General features: G+C 46.8%; 1 protein-coding gene across 1 annotated transcript in view; it reads right to left on the bottom strand.

Moving 5' to 3' along the window:
• mslnb (mesothelin b) overlaps window positions 1-18,660 on the bottom strand; it is a 34,424-nt gene that overhangs the window by 1,588 nt on the left and 14,176 nt on the right. The window contains exons 10-64 of the mRNA XM_030093875.1: window positions 18,504-18,578; window positions 18,171-18,406; window positions 17,928-18,009; window positions 17,676-17,819; window positions 17,382-17,584; window positions 17,193-17,302; window positions 16,796-16,914; window positions 16,527-16,703; window positions 16,413-16,444; window positions 16,224-16,321; window positions 15,567-15,589; window positions 14,992-15,013; window positions 14,858-14,888; window positions 14,698-14,776; window positions 14,468-14,614; window positions 14,184-14,395; window positions 12,865-12,965; window positions 12,644-12,765; window positions 12,385-12,561; window positions 12,266-12,297; window positions 12,085-12,182; window positions 11,753-11,775; window positions 11,644-11,665; window positions 11,516-11,543; window positions 11,332-11,416; window positions 11,099-11,245; window positions 10,584-10,795; window positions 10,365-10,468; window positions 10,021-10,139; window positions 9,779-9,934; window positions 9,040-9,254; window positions 8,867-8,952; window positions 8,655-8,785; window positions 8,447-8,572; window positions 8,183-8,373; window positions 8,006-8,094; window positions 7,735-7,862; window positions 7,262-7,389; window positions 7,056-7,173; window positions 6,254-6,472; window positions 6,010-6,177; window positions 5,009-5,158; window positions 4,850-4,914; window positions 4,639-4,759; window positions 4,367-4,452; window positions 4,153-4,282; window positions 3,500-3,690; window positions 3,295-3,385; window positions 3,100-3,220; window positions 2,838-3,028; window positions 1,975-2,130; window positions 1,757-1,893; window positions 1,115-1,260; window positions 909-1,003; window positions 363-705 (exon numbers count right to left, since the gene is read on the bottom strand). Of these exons, the coding sequence (XP_029949735.1) occupies window positions 363-705; window positions 909-1,003; window positions 1,115-1,260; window positions 1,757-1,893; window positions 1,975-2,130; window positions 2,838-3,028; window positions 3,100-3,220; window positions 3,295-3,385; window positions 3,500-3,690; window positions 4,153-4,282; window positions 4,367-4,452; window positions 4,639-4,759; window positions 4,850-4,914; window positions 5,009-5,158; window positions 6,010-6,177; window positions 6,254-6,472; window positions 7,056-7,173; window positions 7,262-7,389; window positions 7,735-7,862; window positions 8,006-8,094; window positions 8,183-8,373; window positions 8,447-8,572; window positions 8,655-8,785; window positions 8,867-8,952; window positions 9,040-9,254; window positions 9,779-9,934; window positions 10,021-10,139; window positions 10,365-10,468; window positions 10,584-10,795; window positions 11,099-11,245; window positions 11,332-11,416; window positions 11,516-11,543; window positions 11,644-11,665; window positions 11,753-11,775; window positions 12,085-12,182; window positions 12,266-12,297; window positions 12,385-12,561; window positions 12,644-12,765; window positions 12,865-12,965; window positions 14,184-14,395; window positions 14,468-14,614; window positions 14,698-14,776; window positions 14,858-14,888; window positions 14,992-15,013; window positions 15,567-15,589; window positions 16,224-16,321; window positions 16,413-16,444; window positions 16,527-16,703; window positions 16,796-16,914; window positions 17,193-17,302; window positions 17,382-17,584; window positions 17,676-17,819; window positions 17,928-18,009; window positions 18,171-18,406; window positions 18,504-18,578 (6,838 nt within the window). The remainder of the gene's footprint in view (window positions 1-362; window positions 706-908; window positions 1,004-1,114; window positions 1,261-1,756; window positions 1,894-1,974; window positions 2,131-2,837; window positions 3,029-3,099; window positions 3,221-3,294; window positions 3,386-3,499; window positions 3,691-4,152; window positions 4,283-4,366; window positions 4,453-4,638; window positions 4,760-4,849; window positions 4,915-5,008; window positions 5,159-6,009; window positions 6,178-6,253; window positions 6,473-7,055; window positions 7,174-7,261; window positions 7,390-7,734; window positions 7,863-8,005; window positions 8,095-8,182; window positions 8,374-8,446; window positions 8,573-8,654; window positions 8,786-8,866; window positions 8,953-9,039; window positions 9,255-9,778; window positions 9,935-10,020; window positions 10,140-10,364; window positions 10,469-10,583; window positions 10,796-11,098; window positions 11,246-11,331; window positions 11,417-11,515; window positions 11,544-11,643; window positions 11,666-11,752; window positions 11,776-12,084; window positions 12,183-12,265; window positions 12,298-12,384; window positions 12,562-12,643; window positions 12,766-12,864; window positions 12,966-14,183; window positions 14,396-14,467; window positions 14,615-14,697; window positions 14,777-14,857; window positions 14,889-14,991; window positions 15,014-15,566; window positions 15,590-16,223; window positions 16,322-16,412; window positions 16,445-16,526; window positions 16,704-16,795; window positions 16,915-17,192; window positions 17,303-17,381; window positions 17,585-17,675; window positions 17,820-17,927; window positions 18,010-18,170; window positions 18,407-18,503; window positions 18,579-18,660) is intronic.

Here is an 18,660-nt window from a genome sequence, read left to right as displayed (position 1 = left end):
TACCCCCGAATTCGTCACAAATATAAAATATTAAATATGTGTTCTTGATTGTGAAAGACAACAGATGAAGTTTACGCCGATTGATAAAGATACAACAATGTCTGAATGTTTGTGCCTTTTATGATTCCATCTGTTTTCGGCTCCGGTTGTGGTGGTGGGAGAGATTTCCTCAACTGGAGCTCAACGACTTTCATTTACTATAAGATATTTTAAACTTTTTCCGTGTTGAAACTTAAATCCGAAGCTGTGAAAGATCATCTCTGAGGTTCGGTTCTTCTCTTTGTCCTGATCGGTCGGTGTGGGTCTGGCAGACGCTGCTCTCGTGTCAGGTTCTTCCATCATGCCTCCTCTGGAGCATTTACCTGTGGTGTTGGTGGTGGTGGAGCTGGTCGTGGTGGTGGGGCTGGTCGTGGTGGTGGGGCTGGTCGTGGTGGCTCCAGACCCGGACCCGGACCCGGACCCGGACGTGGTCCCGGCGGTCGTGGTTGCCGGTCTGGCTGTCGAGGCGTTGGCCGCCGGTGTGTTGGTGGCCGGGGAGGCCGTGGTGGGGTCGGCCCTGCCTCCCATCAGGTCCACGCCCAGCCGATCGATCTCTGACTGCAGCTGCAGGCCGACCCAGCTGCTCACCAGCGGATCGTTTTCGTAGGACTTCAGAACCGGCAGGTTGGTGCCCAGAAGAGCCTCGACTTCGTCAACAGTCAGGTTCTGAGGGGAGAAGAGCGGCATTAATTTCACTCTACAAAGTTTTTAGTTTCATTCAGTGGAGACTCCTGTTAAGGGTTTATCATCAGATCACACAACGGACAAAGCCTTTCTCCAAAAAAACAAAATAACCTTTAACCTTTAAAAAAAAAATAAAAGTTCTTCTTTAAGTTATGATGAGAGCAGGGATTCAGACGGACACTGACCAACACAACGCTCCTCTGCATGCCGACGAAGGTCGGCAATTCCATGTTGACGTTGGACGACACCAAACTTCGCACATAGTCTAAATCCGCACCGCCTGTGAGGAGACAGTGTGTGGTTCAGACTCTGTGTCTCATCTGTGTGTGTGTCTCGTGTGTGTGTGTGTGTGTGTGTGTGTGTGTGTGTGTGTGTGGAGTGATCTCCAGACCTAAGTAGGACTGTGTGAGCTGGTACTCCTCAGCCGACACGTTGGTCGTAGCCCGGGTGGTTTGGGCGAACGCCCGTCTGGCGATGATGAAGAGTTCCTCCTTCTGCTCTGAGGAGCAGCTCGTCACATTCAAGGCGTCGGCCTCCCTGCACGAGGCCCGAACACAGACAGTGAAGGTAGAACTCAATTTAAAACAAAAAACAAAAAACTATTCCATCTGTCCGCCACGAGGTGGCAGTGTCTCCTCAGCAGAGACGTTTGGTGTTTATTCCATCGTTTTAGCCTGTTTTCAAAAGTTTTGAAGTAAGAACTGTGGCTTCCATCCAAACCGCCTGAAGCTATCGAGGATGGTTCCACAGCAGACTCCGAGAGTCAGATTGATTATGAATACATTAGTTGGTTTAACGAACGCTTTACTAAAATATAAAGTATCAGTATTTGCCAAAAAGAAAACTAGTAGTTTCAACATCCTGATTGACCTTTGACACCTGGAATACTCCATTATCAAAAGGAGCCAAAAGTAATTCATATAATATTTATAAAATATATAATATATGAAATAATTAATTTCAAAAACAGGACAATTTAATTTAAAAGAAGTTTGTCACTCCATATGTCAAACATTCCGCCGATCCCTCTCACCTGAGACTTTGTTGGGAAATGTTCTTCAGGACATCGATGTCCAGGAAACACAGGTTTGTTCCTCCGATGGCGTTGAGCTCCGCGCTGCCCAGCTGGTTCCCCTCCTCATTCAGGTATTTGGAGACGATGGCGACGACCTGGAGGAGGAGAAACCAGCTCCGGTGAGAACGCGGACGTGCTCCGAGTGGTTTATTCCAGCTTTTATTTAGTTTTCTCACCAGGCTCGAGTTCCACTCTCCGTCTTCTGGGTCCATCAAAGACGCGAGCGTGTCGACCTGAGTGATCGTCCACCTGTGGACGTCTTCGACGGACGCCACTCGGGACACCGGGCCCAGGTTCTGGACTTGTCCCTCAGGGATGGAGGAGTTGTAAGCCTGGAAACATGCGTCTCAGCGTTCAGGCTTTGCTTTCATGTGTTTTCTCGGTTCTGTGTATTTCTCCGGTGGAGCGTCTCTGTCGTATCATGTCATTTTTGTTGAATTCGAGCGTGTCCTGTGCTTCTTTCAACAGGTAATAAGATTTCAGAAATGAGATACTGGAAAGCAGCCATTTATGAAATTCCTACTTGTACTTGAGAGGATTCACAAGATGAAGAAACAGCTAACAGATAAAATCTTCCAATTAAAGCAGAAAATAAATAATAAAGACAGAAGGAAAACATCGCAGGTGAAAATGTAACAGTAGAACCAAATGTATCCATAGACTTTACTCTTATAAATACTCCGTCTCATATTCATCTGACTACTTAGTTTAGAAGAACAATAAATCAAATGACAGCAGATTTAGTTTTCATGGAGTTCATTAATTGTAATATTATTGTCTGGCACATGATATTTACTTCTTCACTCTTGGTTCTGCTGCCGTTTCTTCATCTCATTAGTACTTAAATCCGTTCCTTTCGGGCTCTGCATGACTTCCAGCCATGGCTTCAGTCTGCTGCGCCTCAGTTTCTGTTTGCACCCTCATGTGTTCATGTTTATGTTGCCACTCTGTCTTTTCAGTTTCGGTTCCTCCTGCACCTGCTGAACTTTGGCTCCATCTTCATTAAAGATCAACCTTTCCCCTCCTCTTGGGAACCCACCTCGTGCAGCTTGCTGAGAACGACTCCGCGGTGTTCATCCAGATCCACCTTCTCCGCGATGGCGTCCAGGTTGTCTCGGACCGTCAGGGCCGACAGGCAGCTGTTGAACTGGTTGATCTCGAAATAGTCAAAGGGGAAGGCCTCGTCGCTGATGGTCACCGGCGTGATCTCTCCCACTGTACATGCAGGGTCTGAAACACGAGAAAACACCTCAGTGCCGAAGCCGGGAAGCGTGAAAAGAGGCGACGGCAGAGACACGGACCTGTGGACCGTCTGGACCTGTTCCTGATGGACTGCCGGATGTGCCTCTTCAGATTCCGCCTCTTCCGCCTGCCGACTCGGAAAGTTCTCAGGAAAAACCTCAGGAAGGAGCGCTTTGTTCTCTGCTCACAGGAATGAACCATCAGACGTCACGCAGGGGGAACATCCCTGCTCCGTCTGCTCACGAGTGACTCACTCTGTTAAAGTTATCGTAGAAGTTTGATGTTAAATACAGAGGCAGCATCTGGAGGTCGACGAGGGTCTGTGAGTCCCACGACGCGGGAGCTCTGGTTGATTGGAAAACAAAGCACCTGTTAAAAAGCTGAACGCCTGAGAGCAGAGCTGTGTGTGTGTGTGTGTGTGTGTGTGTGTGTGAGTGAGTGTGTGTGCTGTTGACATACCCGTACTGCGTGTTTCCGCTCAGCAGCAGCGTCTCCACTGCAGCCACTTGGCCGTCAGTCAGATCCTGGCAGCCGTTGAGCGCGTCCAGGATGGAGGGATCGGAGTTTTCTATGTACGATCCGTTAAGAACGCAGCACATGTTCCCCAACACTGACACGGTATCGTTCGTCAGGCTCGTGTTGGTGATACCCTAAAAAAAAAAAAAAAAAAAACGAAAAAGAAGAGAGGTTGTTTAAAGACCAGGTAAAATCAGTGACCTGCAGATCAGACTCATTAGTAAAGCCCTCAGTTAATGAATGTTTTCTTATCTTCCCACCCTCACACGGAGCCGACAGCCTGTCTCCTTGTGCTCAGACCGAAGCAGATCACACACTATTCTATTTTTGAAAGCGAACAAAAGCAGCATTGCGAGCTAATCCTTTCAAATCTCGCTCTGGCTTGAGTTTCGTATCTCGTCACCTCTTTTCTTTTCTGTCCGGCTGACAGCTCACTGTCACTAAAGACAACACAAAGATTAAGGTGCTGATGTCTCAGTCGGGTTTGAAAAACCAGTCCGTACATTTTCTTCTCAACTGTCTTGAATATTCCAGAATTCCCTCAGACTGTTGTTTTCAGACTTCAAAATTCAATGAATCAGTGAGCCGAGACTCACCAGGCAGCTCCTGGCGTTCTCAAACAGATCAGTCCGGATGTAGCTGAGAGCCGAGGAGAACACGTAGAAGTTTGCACCTGCCAGCTGTTCAAAGTAGGACCTGCAGCTGGCGGCCGGCACCAGCGAGTAGCTGCAGACACAAGAACAACTCGGTCACTCCGACCCAGACCCAGGACTTCACGGCGTGACGAGATCGAACGTGATCCGGTCTTACTTGTAGTACAGCAGCATGTCCGGAGGGTACAGCGCGAAGCTCGTGACTTCTGGATCGTCCCTGATCAAGCTGTACATGCAGGTCAGCTGAGTGAGGAGAAGCAGTCGGGTTACGTCAGGAGACGCTCAATTCAAAGCACAAATACTTAAATACTGCTGCTGAGAATGTTTGTACACAGAGATGAACAACAGGAAATCCCCAGAGGTGAGACTGTTTTCACCCGTTTCTGTGTCGTTGACGTGAGTTTTCCTTCTTCCCTCCGGCCTCCTCACCTGAGTTTCCACCAGCGTGACCCTGTTCCGGCGGCAGGCTCTGATCAGCCTCCTGATCTGCCTCCTCTGGATGGTCCTCACCCCGATGCACGTAAACCCCTGGAGCACCGAGGACGACAAACTGCACGCACACATCCACACAAACACACACTCGGTCAGCGCTGCACCGGCTGAGCTGTGATTTACTGGAAAGTGTGTCTCCTGCACTCACTTGTTTGCGCTTCCCAGCTGCGTTGTTGCAGTTTCTGTAGCGATGATGCTAAAGAACAGCTCAGCCTGTAAAAGAACAAGAAGAAATCGATATAATTACCGCGCAGAGTTTAACGCACACGGCAGTTGTGTAAGCTAAGCGAGTGTTTGGCAGCTGCACCTGCTGCTTCTTCCAACTCTTCCTGTTGAGCCTGCCGATGACGCTGGAGCTGCCCGGCAAGCCGAGCAGCAGAGCTCGAGGAATCTCGGCGGCGAAGTCGTCCGGGACGTTCTGGATGATCACCTCGCTGCTCCTGTCCTGAGATATGATCTGAAAGAGAGACAGCGAGGGAGAGATGATGGAAAAATGAGTGAACTCTGAGCGGAAAACCTTTCATCCTCTCATACAGTGGCTGTACGCTGTGACGTACGATCCGAACCGACTGTTGCTGTGCTCAGTGTAGATATTTAACGTTTTAAATTGAGCCCCATGTGTGAGAAACATGCATTTTTTTGTAAACAAAAGTGAATTTGAAGCATTGATTTTGTCTGTTAAAATAACACCTTTCTTCTAGGAAATTTTTTATTTTGTGATCAGTTTCAGGGTTTTTAATGCTGAAGACAAACACAGAGCTCAAAGGTTTATTAATGTAATGTCAACATGCAGCCTCATTGAAAAGGCTCGTTTCAGGTACGTATTTATAATTTAATATAAATGTAAAGCATTTATTTAATCAGTTTTAAATTGAGGGAAGTTATATTGATGCGCTGAGAGAGGAACTGCTGGCAAACACACGACACCCTCACGCTGGGGTTTACTTTCATATTTGAAGATGTTTTTGTCTTTCTTTCTTTTTTTTTTTTTAATGGACGACACTAATGTTGTCTTATCAGCAATACTCTTACTCATCAATACTTATATTGATGACAAAAATGTTGATCAACATTTGAGTATCACTTCAGATTGTCGATTAAATTCTCTCACGACTTGATTTTAAAGGCCAATTTGGAATATTTTGACTTCAGGTTAAATTAATGTTTGCTACCTTAAATTAAATTCAACCTGGAAAATACAAATCCATTCTAGAGTCGCTGACAATTTGTCTGTCTATGTTGTTCGTACACTTGTTCCGTGCTTGTAACAGAAAACACACCTCAGCCACAGGAATGTTTTAATCTCACCTGGGTGACGAAGGTCTGCTGCAGAACCAGGGGAGCAGACGACAGGTGCTGCAGGAAGGAGGAGTGCTGGGAGACGGCGATCAGCTGGGAGCCGCTGATGCCCGTCAGCACGCTGGAGGGCAAACCCACCACGAGAGAGCCCAGCATGAGCAGAGACGAGCTGTTCATCTGGCGGGGCGGAGGGAGGAAACCGGCTCAGTCACAGCGGTTTGCTGAAACGCGAGTCCTGAGAGGCGGCAGCTACCTGCATCAAGCCCGACGCCAACACAGCCCGGATGATGACTCTGGCCTGGCTGTGCCTCCAGCCCGTCACGCCGCTGAAGCTGCTCAGGGAGGCCAGGATGAGCATGGGGTTGATCGTGGTCAGCTGGCTGGAGGACAGACCGGTGATTGCACTGCCCAGAGCAGCGATATCGTCCAGAGTGATGCTGTCGCCGAAGTTACCGGCCAGAGCAGCAGAGGTCTGCAGAAACAAAGACAGCCAGGATTTAGGGTGAATGCGTGGAAAGTGCAATCAAATACAGAAACACTTGAGGTGGTTGAAGAGAGTATTCCTGGATCTCCGTTTAATGATCTCTTATAATTAAAATCACTGAAATCACTGTTCAAACAGTGATTATCCCATTCCACAAAGACAAAATTTATTCTGTAAGTTCAACACATCTTTTGATTTATTAACGTTTTCCTGCCAGTGTTTCTTCCATAGTAATCTTTCCATAGAAAGAGTTATGTTTATGATGTTTGTTTAACATATTTTGTCCATGAAGCAGCAGGGGTGGGTACAGAACCTCTTCCTCACTGGGCGGGTTCAGTGTTGAGCAAATACATCAGTCTGTGTTTGTGCTGCTCTTGCTTTTCTCCAATATGGAGATTAAATTAGAGATTCTAGCTCAGTAAAATATATCATTTCCAAAAATTGTTGGCTATCCATGCTTAAAGGTCTAAAAACTGGATATCTAGTAAAAAAAAATTAAAATAGAAAGCACCGAATTGAGTTCTAAGGTTTGGATTAGATAATAAATAATTGCTGATGCGGATGTTACTACCTGTGGATCCACGTCTGTGCAGAGAGAAGTCAGGTTGTACAGAACGATGCGACTCTGCAGTGGCGTCAGCTGAATGAACGCCGGACCGGGAACGACACACCAGCACAGAGGAGGAAGACTGCACGGGGAAAACGTTGGAGAAAAACACTGAATCTCTGTGACTGTGCGCGGTAGAGTCAGTGGATGAAGAACATGCAGTAGCTTACACCAGCGGGTTGAAGTTGCTGTCCTGCTGATAAATGAGCTGAGTGTAGTAGTTGGTTAGGTTGACGGGTAACGAAGCGTGGTTGATGAGTGCGATGTTCAGAGGGTCCACTGTGAACACCTGGATGACCTGCGGGGGGGGGGGGGGGAGCAAGGTCACGCAAGGTCATTTACGGTGCTTTACAGAGCATGCATTAATGCAATGAATCATTTATTTTAAGCCGTGGGGAAATAATTATATTTAAAAAGAAGTGTGTGTCCTCAGGTGTTCTGAGGTTCATCTTGTTTGCTTCTGAACTCTGAAAAAAGTCTTTTCCTGAGGAAATGAGAGGTCTGTATGTTTCCGATAAATCTGAGAAGCTTTCAGGTAAACGCCATTCAGTGCTTCCCAGACAACAAGAAACTGTTTTTTTCACACACAAGCAGCCGAGTGAGCGGGAACCTGAGCGGCTTTTAAAGGTATCAGCCTCAGTACCTCTTGAGATCCAAAGGTCAGAAGGTCCTCCAGAGTGAGGAAGCCTATGAAAGGCCCGATGTAGTGAGCGAACCATGCTGTGGAGTTCAGCTCTGGGTCAGTGTCGTCATAGCACCTCGGCACAGAGGCTGCAAAAACAAAACAGAGAGAGAAAGAGAAATTCAGAAAAAGGTCAAACAATAAATAACATATCTAATGCTGTTTGGATAAACATATTAACTGTTTATTCCATTATTCTCTGCAGTCGTTTTGGCCTGTTTCAAACACTGACCTGAGGTGAGGTAATCTTTAATGGTGCTGAACACGTCTCTCCTTTCGAAGTCTGCCGCGGTGTAGTTGTGATCACCCAGAGCCGAGACGCTGAAACACATCGGAGTCAAGGCCTTGTTGAGAAGAAACACATTTCTCTGTGGAAGAGCATGTTGAGCCATGCTGGGAGCAGACTCACAGCTTCTGGAAGGCCACGCAGGAGGCGTTGTGCGTGACGTTGGGACTGATCAGACTCCTGGTGAGCAGCGGCAGGTAATCCTGCTGAAGGCCGTCGAACCAGAGCTCCACCTCCGACCTGTTGGCGCTCCTGAGAGCCGTGGGCCACACGCACTGCAGGGTGGGCGACCTCAGGGACTCCACCACATGCTCCTGCGGCAGACGCACAAGTGCACGTCATCAGAGCGTGTCCGTACTTCTGTTCCTGTGTTTAAGCGGCGCGTACCTGGGCCAGGAAGGCTGGCGTCTGCGTGTAGACGCTGTAGAGGTCACAGAGCTGAGAGTGATCCTCCGCCACGTCAGGCCGGCGGAGGAATTCCCCAAGGTGTGACGGAGGCATGGAGTTGACCAGCTTGATGAGCAGAGAACATGATATCGGTCACAGACTGTGCTCACGTGCACATCTATAAGACGAGGTTTTTATGTGCTCGTACCTGATGCGTTCGGTCGTGCGGTATGAGCAGCAGGAACGTTGTCAGGTTGGGGAACTGGAATCCCAAGAATGAGTCCACCAGGAAGGCGTAGAAGCTTTGGCCGTCGCTGTAGCAGCGGAGCGGCGTCGGACCTTCAGACGAGGAAGACGGAGCACAGCTGACATGAGCTGAGGGAGAACAGAGCGGCCTCGCCGCCGGGACGCTCCTCTCACCTTGCAGACTCTGAACGATGTGAGCGTGGATCTCGTCCTGCGTGTCGTCACTGAGCGATGAGATGGTCTGGTTGAGATTCTCCACACTGGAAACACAACAGAGACACAGCAGACGGTCACACACGCGAGGCGTCGGTTCTCTTCTGCGGTTATCATGGCGGCTTGAAGCTCACCCCAGCTGCCCGATGCTGCAGTTCCTTCCCGCCAGCACACCGAAGAACGGGGCCACGTGCACCGGCGACAGTCCGACCAGCAGCGGCTGCAGGCGGCTGTGGAGCCACAGCGACACTTCGGAGTCGCTCACCGAGGGACCGGAGAGGTTCGCCCGGTCGAACACGACCTGCAAGAAGGCCGACCTCACCGCCGAGGGGAACATGTCCTCCTGACCCTGCAGAGAAAGACGACCAGCAAAAGACATTTGACAAGAAGTGCAGCAGACGGGTGGCGGCATGTTTGAAGAAATCTGATGCTTTGATATTTCTGACGACTCTTTACGCAGCAAAAATAATAAGACGTCAGCAATCCAAACATAAAATGATGAGTATTTGTACAAACAGCTCTGCTGGAACGCTGGAGTGAGAACTGTTTTTGTGAATCAATCAGAGTCGGAGCAGGAAGAGCTTTTCTGGACACGTTTGTACCGTTTTTGACAATGACGTGGTGACGAACAGGAACTACAACATGCTTTGTTTTGTTTTTGGTTTTTCTTTACACCGTTCTGACTCAGTAATTCTGAGCCCCAGGACAATTGCATAACAACTGCATCACATCCTAAATATTTTCAACACTTTTTAAATGGGTGAACGTTTCCACAGCAGCGTAGAGGTTCACCTCAGGGCAGGTGGAGCAACATGTCTGACCTATTTGGCTCATTCTGTATTCTTTTCCAGTTGAAAGTGAAACTACGCTCACCATGATCGCGGGCGAGAAGTCATCGAAGAAGTCGGGGAGGAGCTGGCTGGGGACGTGACCCATCACCACGGCGACCTGGTCCGGGGAGGCGAGCTGACCCGGGGTGGCGGAGACCTGAGCCAGCTGTCGCACCGTCAGCTGCGGCAAGGCCTCCAACTGCAAACAGACAGGCATGCACGCATGTTTACAGCAAAACCTGAAAAAGAAGACGCACACAGGACACTCAAGGGGAAATAACTCACCGGTGAGAAGCTGGGGTAGATCATCTGCATGTCCTGGAAGGACAGGAGGCCGGAGAACGCTCCCAGGTTCAGCTGCAGCCACTGTCCACTGCTGTCGGTGTCCAGGCTGCATGAAGGGTCTGCAGCACAAAAACACAAGCAGAAGGTTCAACCTCAGCTCTCTGAAGGTTCACTCTATACTACTGAGTTCTTTATGGAGGCATCTTATACAATGAAGTGTGTAATGATACAATACAAAAGCAAATATCTGTAATCATGCAGAATTATGGTGCTTTGCCAGCATCTTGAGAGATCTATAGCCAGTCACCTGGTGACATTAAGGTTATCCTCTTAGAAGAGCCTACCTGCAGTGTTGTTCCTGGTCAGGAAAACCCTGATCAGGTGTGTGTACACAGACCTCTGCCTGTCCGGGGTCATGTCTGGCTGGACTCGGCTCAAAACCTGTAAACTGAGGGGAGGAATGAGTTCAGAGCGTTAAACCATTTTATGATTATCAAATAAAGTCGGATGTTTTCTCCATTCGGTGCAGGCAGGCTAAAACATTCAAATCGCTCAACGCTTACATTTGCTGATAGGTGCTGCAGCTCAAATTCTTTGTGGCGAGACATGAGAGGAAGTCCGGTGAGACCGCGGCGAGGAACGGACGCAGGCGCTGGGTGAACCACAGCTGGATGACAGCTGGACTGTTGAGGCTGGTGATGCCGAGGGTGTCCAACCGGATTTCTCGAACAGAGTCCAGAATCATCGGAAGTGCAGGATTGTTTGGGTCCAGTGTCTACAGCGCAGATCACGATGTTAGTAGAAGCCTGAGATTTAAGTGAGAAGACTTTTGTGCACTGGGGGGCAGCACTGAGTCACTGGTTGCTAAGAAAAGATTCAAGAATGTTGCAGTTTCTTTGGTGCATAAATAAATTATTAGTCCCTAACGCGACTCACTGCACCATCTAGTGGCACAAAGTGGTATTACAGGCTGCAGCTAGCTGTTTATCTCATTAAGTTCACTGGTTTTCTCGACAACCTTCTGATTATTTTTAGGCTGTTTTCAACCACACATATTATTGTATATTTTTTCTCCTACCACATTGGAAAGATGATCCAGAGCTTCATCCAGCACATGAGAGGCTTTGGAGAGGAGAAGCTTCCAGACAGGTCTGGATCCGCTCATGTTAGAGGAACGATTACACTGCAGCATCGCTGCCAGGTTCTCTGCCGTCAGATTATTCAGCTGCGTGAAGAAGGACATCGGGTGAGACGTTTAATGGCACTGAGGACGAACTGAAATCATTTCTCGCGGAGGATTGAGCGGCTCACCGAGGCACAGGCAAACTCCTCGACGTCGAAGTCGCAGAGACGTCCTTCCAGGTTGCCGCTGTCGAGGTGGAGCTGAAGCTCCGTGCTGTGGTTCAGGTAGAAAACACGAGATCAACACGCTGTTCACATGATATTTAACACATTTCAATATGAACAAAACCACAGATGATTTTAGAAATGTCACCTGTTCACTCCAATACAGATATCCGTTTCTGTGAAGAAATACCGAGACAGGCGTTAAACGTAACAGACAACAACAATGCTTTAAGTTATTTAAATAAATGTATTGAAACATTAGATTAGATACATTACCATTTGTCATGGTGATGTTGCACTTTGGAACAAAAAAGACGAAGAAAATATTGTTAACAGTCTTCTCTTATCGGATCAATATAAAACTGTGAATGAAAACATGAATTACCTCTCCACTGTAGATGACACAACCTATAATAAAAATAGAGGAAATAAAAATAATTCACTTCAACAGTTGAACTCTGGGTCAGTTTATATACATAGCCTGTAATTTGATGTATATTTGTATCTAATAAATCTTAGTTTTGCCTTCTGCTTATTTATCTTTCACTCATCATTTTCCTCCACTCCTCCTCCAAATTAACCAAAAGAAGACTGACTTCACTTGGATTTTACAGACCTGTATGACGTGGTGGCATATTAATCTAACTATATTCAAGCCACTTATCACTTTGCAGCTTGCATAAATGTTTCTTTGTTTTTTAGGTTAAAGCTTCTCACCAGGTGGGATGTACTTGGATATCTCCGTCTTGCTGTAGACGATGGACGACGCCACGTCCACCGACGCTGTAGGTACGACCACGTCCAGTCTGGTAAACCTGGGACACCGAAGCAAGTCAGAATAAATAGCTAAAATCACCATTTATCCAACTAATTCAACATAATGTAGACGTGAACGTACAGCGTCCGGTATGCCGAGCAGGACAGGGTTCCCTGAGAGAAGACCCGACACAAAGATCATCAGCTTCACTGAACAGAGCGAAAAACGTGAAACAGGAGGCCGACATGTTTGATTTTTACCGGCCGGAGGAGCGTGACGAGATGGGACAGGAACTCCTGGAGTTTCCTCTCCTCCCCCGGCTTCGTCAGGAGGTTCAGAAGCCCGTTGAGGACGACTTCTTTCTCAGGGAGAGCGGGAAGATCCAACAGCAGCAGCTCGGCACTCTGCTTCGCCGTCAGGAGCTCAGGAGCCTCCAGCTGGAGGGAAAACACTTCATAATGAGAAGATTCACTTTGATTTTTCAAGCAGAGTTTTTGTTAAGCCTTAATTTATCCTTACAGGGTTAAACTGAGGGTTGAGGTTGAACAGATCTTCAAGGGGCAAAAACATTGAAAATGGACCAAAATTCTCCAGGAGCCACTCTGCGCTGCTGTTATTCGACGTAGACACGCAAGCGGGGTCTGGAGTGCATCACACACATGAAAACAACTGTTAAATACAGTAAATAAAATCATTGCTACCTTCAGAACCGATGGTTGAAATAAGAGAGGTTGAGGTACCCGAGTGTTGCTGTGTCAGGAAGTGGAGGATGAAACTCCTCAGTATCCTGCGCTGCTGTTCGAGGGTCGTGTTCATAAACTGGTGGACGAACACCTGCAATCTGAAAAGCAGGTATTTAATGACGGCATGTTCATTTGAAATAAATGTTCAGAGATCAGAAAGTTGAAATGATAGTTGATCAATTAGTGCAGTTTGTCTATTTTTGATTCAGAAGATGAATTATCTAGGATATCATTTCATTCTCAAGATTTCTAGGTTATTTTGGCCAACCTAAGTCTGTGTCTTCAGTTGCAAATGAATATACTGTATATAATTAGATTTTCTATAAATACAAGGGAGGTGAATGCAGAGTAAAATGGTTTAAAGCGTCGTCTGCAGTAGTGATTCCTTATTGTTTTCACATGAAGGACCCAGAGATTGCCTCTCTGATCATATTTGATTTAAATCACTACAGTGAAGCCAAAAGCCGGTAGATAAATTCTCTCTTAGCAACATTTGAACCTTTGAGGAACCTTTGAAATAATTAGAGTTGCTTAAAAGGATACTTCAACATTTTGGCAAATTGACCCATTTAGCGCAAGTACGCAAGTCATTTCGCACAGCGTACTTACTTTTTTTGTGAGAGCGAGCTATTATTTATTCAGAGGTGAGTCGGGGAAGGTTTTCGGGATGGACACAATGGAAGTGGATGGTATTTTTGCTTCCCCTCGTCAAACTCATCAAATACACAATCCAACAACCCCAAAACACTTTGGTGGACACGTTATAATCCGCACATTCACTACGCTGTAAAATATTAATGCAAAATTACGAGATTGAGTTGTTTATGCGAAGATTGCTAAGACGGAACTACTTACTAAACATGGCGTCTGGGCGTAGTGATCTCAAAAGAAAAAGTAGTTCCCAGTATTTGCTTCAGTGTCGTAACACTACAATATTATTTGTTGGTGTTCCACAGCGTAGTGAATGTGCGGATTATAACGTGTCCACCAAAGTGTTTTGGGGTTGTTGGATTGTGTAGCTGATGAGTTTGACGAGGGGGAACAAAAATACCATTCACCTCCATTGTGTCCGTCCCGAAAACCTTCCCCGACTCACCTCTGAATAAACAACAGCTCGACCTCACAATAAAAGTAAGTATGCTGTTCGAAATGACTCAGGAATTGCACTAAATGGGCCAATTTGCCAAAATGTTGAAGTATCACTTTAAATTCTAGAAAATTAAATAAACCAGTTCTTTGATATGTGCCTCTGACCCCAGTGAACTACAGGGTTAACAGGTGAATACAAGTACTGAAATGAATCCACCAACACCTACATCTGCTGGTATGAGTGGCAGCTCAGGTTCTTGTTGCTCAGACAGAGCAGAAACCTCCCCGATGCGGAAGGCAGGAAGCTGCTCAGGCGGCCGGCGAACCAGAGGTCGATCACACTGCTGTCCATCAGCTGCTCGGCAGTCAGCATCGACACCCGGATCTCTCCGAGAACGTCCAAGATCTCCATCGCCGACGGGCCGACCATGGCCATGGGCTGCAGGAGACGTCAGTTACTTATTCATTTATCGATCTTATGTGTTCAGTAAAGATCGCTGAAGCTGCTGACCATGTTATCCAGTCGGTCTAGCGCTGGGTCCAGGACGAAGGAGAGCTTGGTGAGCAGTATTTTCCAGAGGACTCTGGAGTGACTGCTGTTTCCTGGCAGGTCACACTTCAGGAGAGCCGCCAGCTGATTGGCTGTGAAGTTCTCCAGCTGCTTGTGTCAGGGATTAGAGAGTCATTCAGAAAATCCTGATGCTTCCATTCAAACTGACTTTGAGAGAAAGAAAAACGAACCTGCGCACATGCGTATTCCTCCAGGGTGAAATTACAGGAGGTTTGCATGGATGAGGTCAGGTACAACTGCAGGCTCGAGCTGCAAGACAGCGAATATTAGAACGAGACTGCAATATGTTTTTACATTACTGTCTTCAGAAAAACAGAGACTGAGGAATACCTGTCAACTTCTCTACAGATTTCTGCAGTACCTGTCAAACAATCGAAAATAAATCATTTTAGATCAGTTTATATTTAACAACACTTTCAGGGACAAAGACAATGAAGTGATGTTTTATGTAAAAAGCATCTTACCATTGACCTGGGTCTCTGGGCACTGATGAGACACAAAGGTTTGATTCAAACGTTACATTCAGAATATTGAAACATGAGTCAACCAGGTACAATATGACATCCTGAATGGATTAATGTAGTCATGGTACAGTTGGGAAAACTGTCTGACCAGGAGGACGGTTTAGTAGCTGCTGTAATGATATTTGAAACGACCTACAGACGACTGAGCGCAACTCTTTTCATCAGCTTTGAAATCAAAGACTAACATGGATTTTTTTGAACTTAGATGAAGAAGCAAACTAACAAGATATACTGTGTTAAAACCCTAAACAAACAGCAACAGTGCCGATGTCCATAACGGTCTTCATGGAGTAAGTAATGAAGTTCCAGCTTCTGTTTTCATAAATCCAGCCGAGTAATTTGGCCATGAATTGTTCAGTGTCTCCGTGAAGAAAGTGTTTCGATTCATATTTGGCATTCACACAGAACAAGCTGTTTGTACTGAAATACTGAGTCAACACGGAGGTGGAAGTGGGGCCCACTGCATTTCAGTCGGGCTGCACAAAATCAGTGGAGCAAATGTTAAGAAATCTCACCGTTATGTTCCCAGGTAAGCACTCTGCACAAACAAAGAGAGAAGGTTTGGTCAGCTGCAGTACGCACAGACTACAGCAGTGATACACATAGATTTAAGTGCAATTTTTTTTTTTAACTCTTTATTTAGTTTTGTTTGTACTGATACAACAGGAACAAAAATAAACAAAAGATGTAAAGTAATACAAAAGGGGGCATACAAGTTCTCAGTCAGTTGAGTGAGCACTGTCTTTGTTTCTGAATGTTGTCCATTTCCTCCATTTTTGTGCGAAGTTACCTGCTTTGATTCGCAGATGAAAAGTCATTTTCTCCATTGCATAGATCTCCTCCATAATGGCCGTCCAGTGACTTGTTTGTGGGACATCACTTTTTAACCAGTTTCTAGTGATGGCCTTCTTATAGGCAACAATCATTATTTTGAAGAGATACCTGTCTTCTTTCTTGATAACTCCTTCTGGGATCAACCCCAGAGATTTAAGTGCAATTTTAAATGCTTAGGTAATAAGAAATTTCTAATGTGAGTTTTGTGTGAGTCTGCAGGAGATTAGGTTCTACAAGGTATACGTGTGTGTGTGTGTGTGTGTGTGTGTGTGTGTGTGTGTGTGTGTGTGTGTGTGTGTGTGTGTGTGTGCGTTTATGCATATGTGTGTAACACTGACCTGGTGGTGCAAGGTAGATCAGCTCATCGATGGCTGCCCAGACATATGGTTCCAGCTCCGGAGACAGCGACGGTATGATCTTGTACAACTGGATAAAGCTGAACAATAAAGGACAAAAAAACAAGTAAATAAGTGTAACTCATTCACCGACTGTTAAGCTCAAACATGCAATCAGATGAGAGAACTTACATGCGCTCATAGACATCGCACGGAGGAGCGACCTGAGGAGTCGAACATTTTAGGATTAACTGAAGGAAGGTAGAAGTTTGCAGACTGCTGGTGTGTTTCACAGAAGTTTGTTACCTGCTGAGCGAGGCTAACCACAGAGCGGAGGACCTGCAGGAGTCTCCTGTCCCCAGGCGACTCCGTCAGGAAGTCAAACACTCTGTCGATGACCACGTCTTTCTGTGGAGGAGTCGGGAGAGGCAGCAGCAGCATCTCCGCTAACTGCAGCGGGGTCAGGATGGGCAGGACCTCCAGCTGAGCGGGACACAAACACAGAGAGAGATGTGAGCACGGTGCTTCACATGGATCTGCTTTGAAGGGAACGTGTTCATGCTTTCCAGACTCACTCCCATGAAATCAGGGTTCAGCCTGTAGAAGTCGAGGACAGAGGCGAATCTTGAGAAGAAACCGAAGTTTTCTCTCAGAAATTCTGTGCTGCTGTTGGCTGAAGAGACACACTGGGGGTCTGGAACATTTGGATAAAAAATGCATTTTTAACTCTCTGTCTTCATGTTGCCATCTCTTGATATTACTACACTAGATCGTCACTCACTGAAACCAAACCTGTTTATTATGTTCAGTAAAAAGGTTGGGTTACATCAAACCAGAGTAAAGAATTTATTGATTTTAAGAAAAGCGCATTTATTTATTAATTTTTTTTGCATAAAGCTTCATTAATAAAATATATTTTCACATATTATTTTCCAGCTGGTTGCTTGAGTGAATATCTGGAGTGAAACTGACCGGAGCTGTTGTGATGCCGCAGGAAGGGGTAGATGAAGTGCTCATAAATGTTTTCGCTGTATATCGGAGGAGCCTCCATGAAACCCATGTGCCGGCTGAGTCCCGCCACGCTGCAAACGGCAGAAATGAAGACGGTCACGACCGGAACCGCGGCAGAAAAGGGCGTGGTCTCGGCGCTGGCGAGCTCACATGGTTTGGTAAGCGGGGCAGGAGAAGTTCTTGGTGCTGAGGCAGGCCAGCAGGTCCGGCTGAACGGCCGGCAGCAGCGGCAGCAGCTTGATCTTAAACCACTGCTGGATGAACTCGGGGTCCTCCAGGTGCTCTTGGGTCAGAGACGGAGACTCAGAGACACTGAAGATCTGCTGGAACTCGTACGCCAGCTCCTTGAAGTCCTACCAGGGATTATAAAGAGACGGGGTTAAAGTTCAGACGTAAGATGACAGGTTTTTTTTGATCACTTTGTATTGCAGCTGTTTCACTGACCACTGTGGACAACTCCTTGATGAGCGAGCCGAGACGTTCTGCCAGCTCCACAACGAGCCCCATGATGTTTTCCTCCGTCATCGTCAGGTCGGTTTTAGCGGCGCAGTGCAACACTTTAGCCACATTTTCCACAACGTCGGTCAGCTGGCAGCGTAAGAGAAAGAAAACAGGCGCATTCAGCTTTTCTTTACAGCTTTCTGCTGAATTCTGACACCGATTGTTCACATTCTTGCTACAGTAACTGAATCTCACCCCACACGGGTTTCTGTCGAGGGTGATGCTGCAGACGTCGAAGATCTCAGAGGTTTCATTGTCCATATTATGGTCCAGATAGCTGCACGAAAAGCAAAATGTGTACTGAAATATACAAAGAAAACTGATGAAATCATTACGCGTTGCTGGATTTAACTAAAGCAGAGATGGAATGTGTTTAATGAGTGGAAAAAAAACCTTGATATCTAAAGAGAAATAATGTTAATATAGTAAATGGCTTACAATACTCGGTGAAAAGCGAATCTGATGCTGTCATCCATCGGATCAACGTGACCCGGTAAAAACCTGCGCAGCACCGGCATGACAACATGCTGGTACCAGTCCTCTACGTTCGTCACGTCGAACTGGGGCATCGGGGCAACCGCGGACGAGTTCCGGTACATGTCCGCCACCTGGGCCAGAGTCCAGTTGAACAGGAACTGAGTCAGCGTCGTGCTCTTTATTTGGGAAACGTCCCTCTGGAAACGACAGACAGAGGAGGAGGGGTTTTACCGGGAGGCGCCTGGCGTCAGCCTCACATGATGGGGGGGGGAGAGAAAAAAACCGGTCCCAAACCTCGTTTGTGAAGTCCACAAAGTTCTGAACGAAGCTGCTGAGAGGTCTGAACGCCATCATGAATCCATTCACGACCTGTTCGTGTGACAAAGGAGCTGAGAGTTAGACGCAGCACTCCAGCGCGTTTCTTTCATTGGCTTTCCGCCAGCAGCACGAC

The sequence above is a fragment of the Salarias fasciatus genome, chromosome 6 (genome assembly GCF_902148845.1).
Source record: "Salarias fasciatus chromosome 6, fSalaFa1.1, whole genome shotgun sequence".
NCBI classification, from domain to species: Eukaryota; Metazoa; Chordata; class Actinopteri; order Blenniiformes; family Blenniidae; genus Salarias; species Salarias fasciatus.
This window is presented reverse-complemented; position numbering and strand designations above follow the sequence as displayed.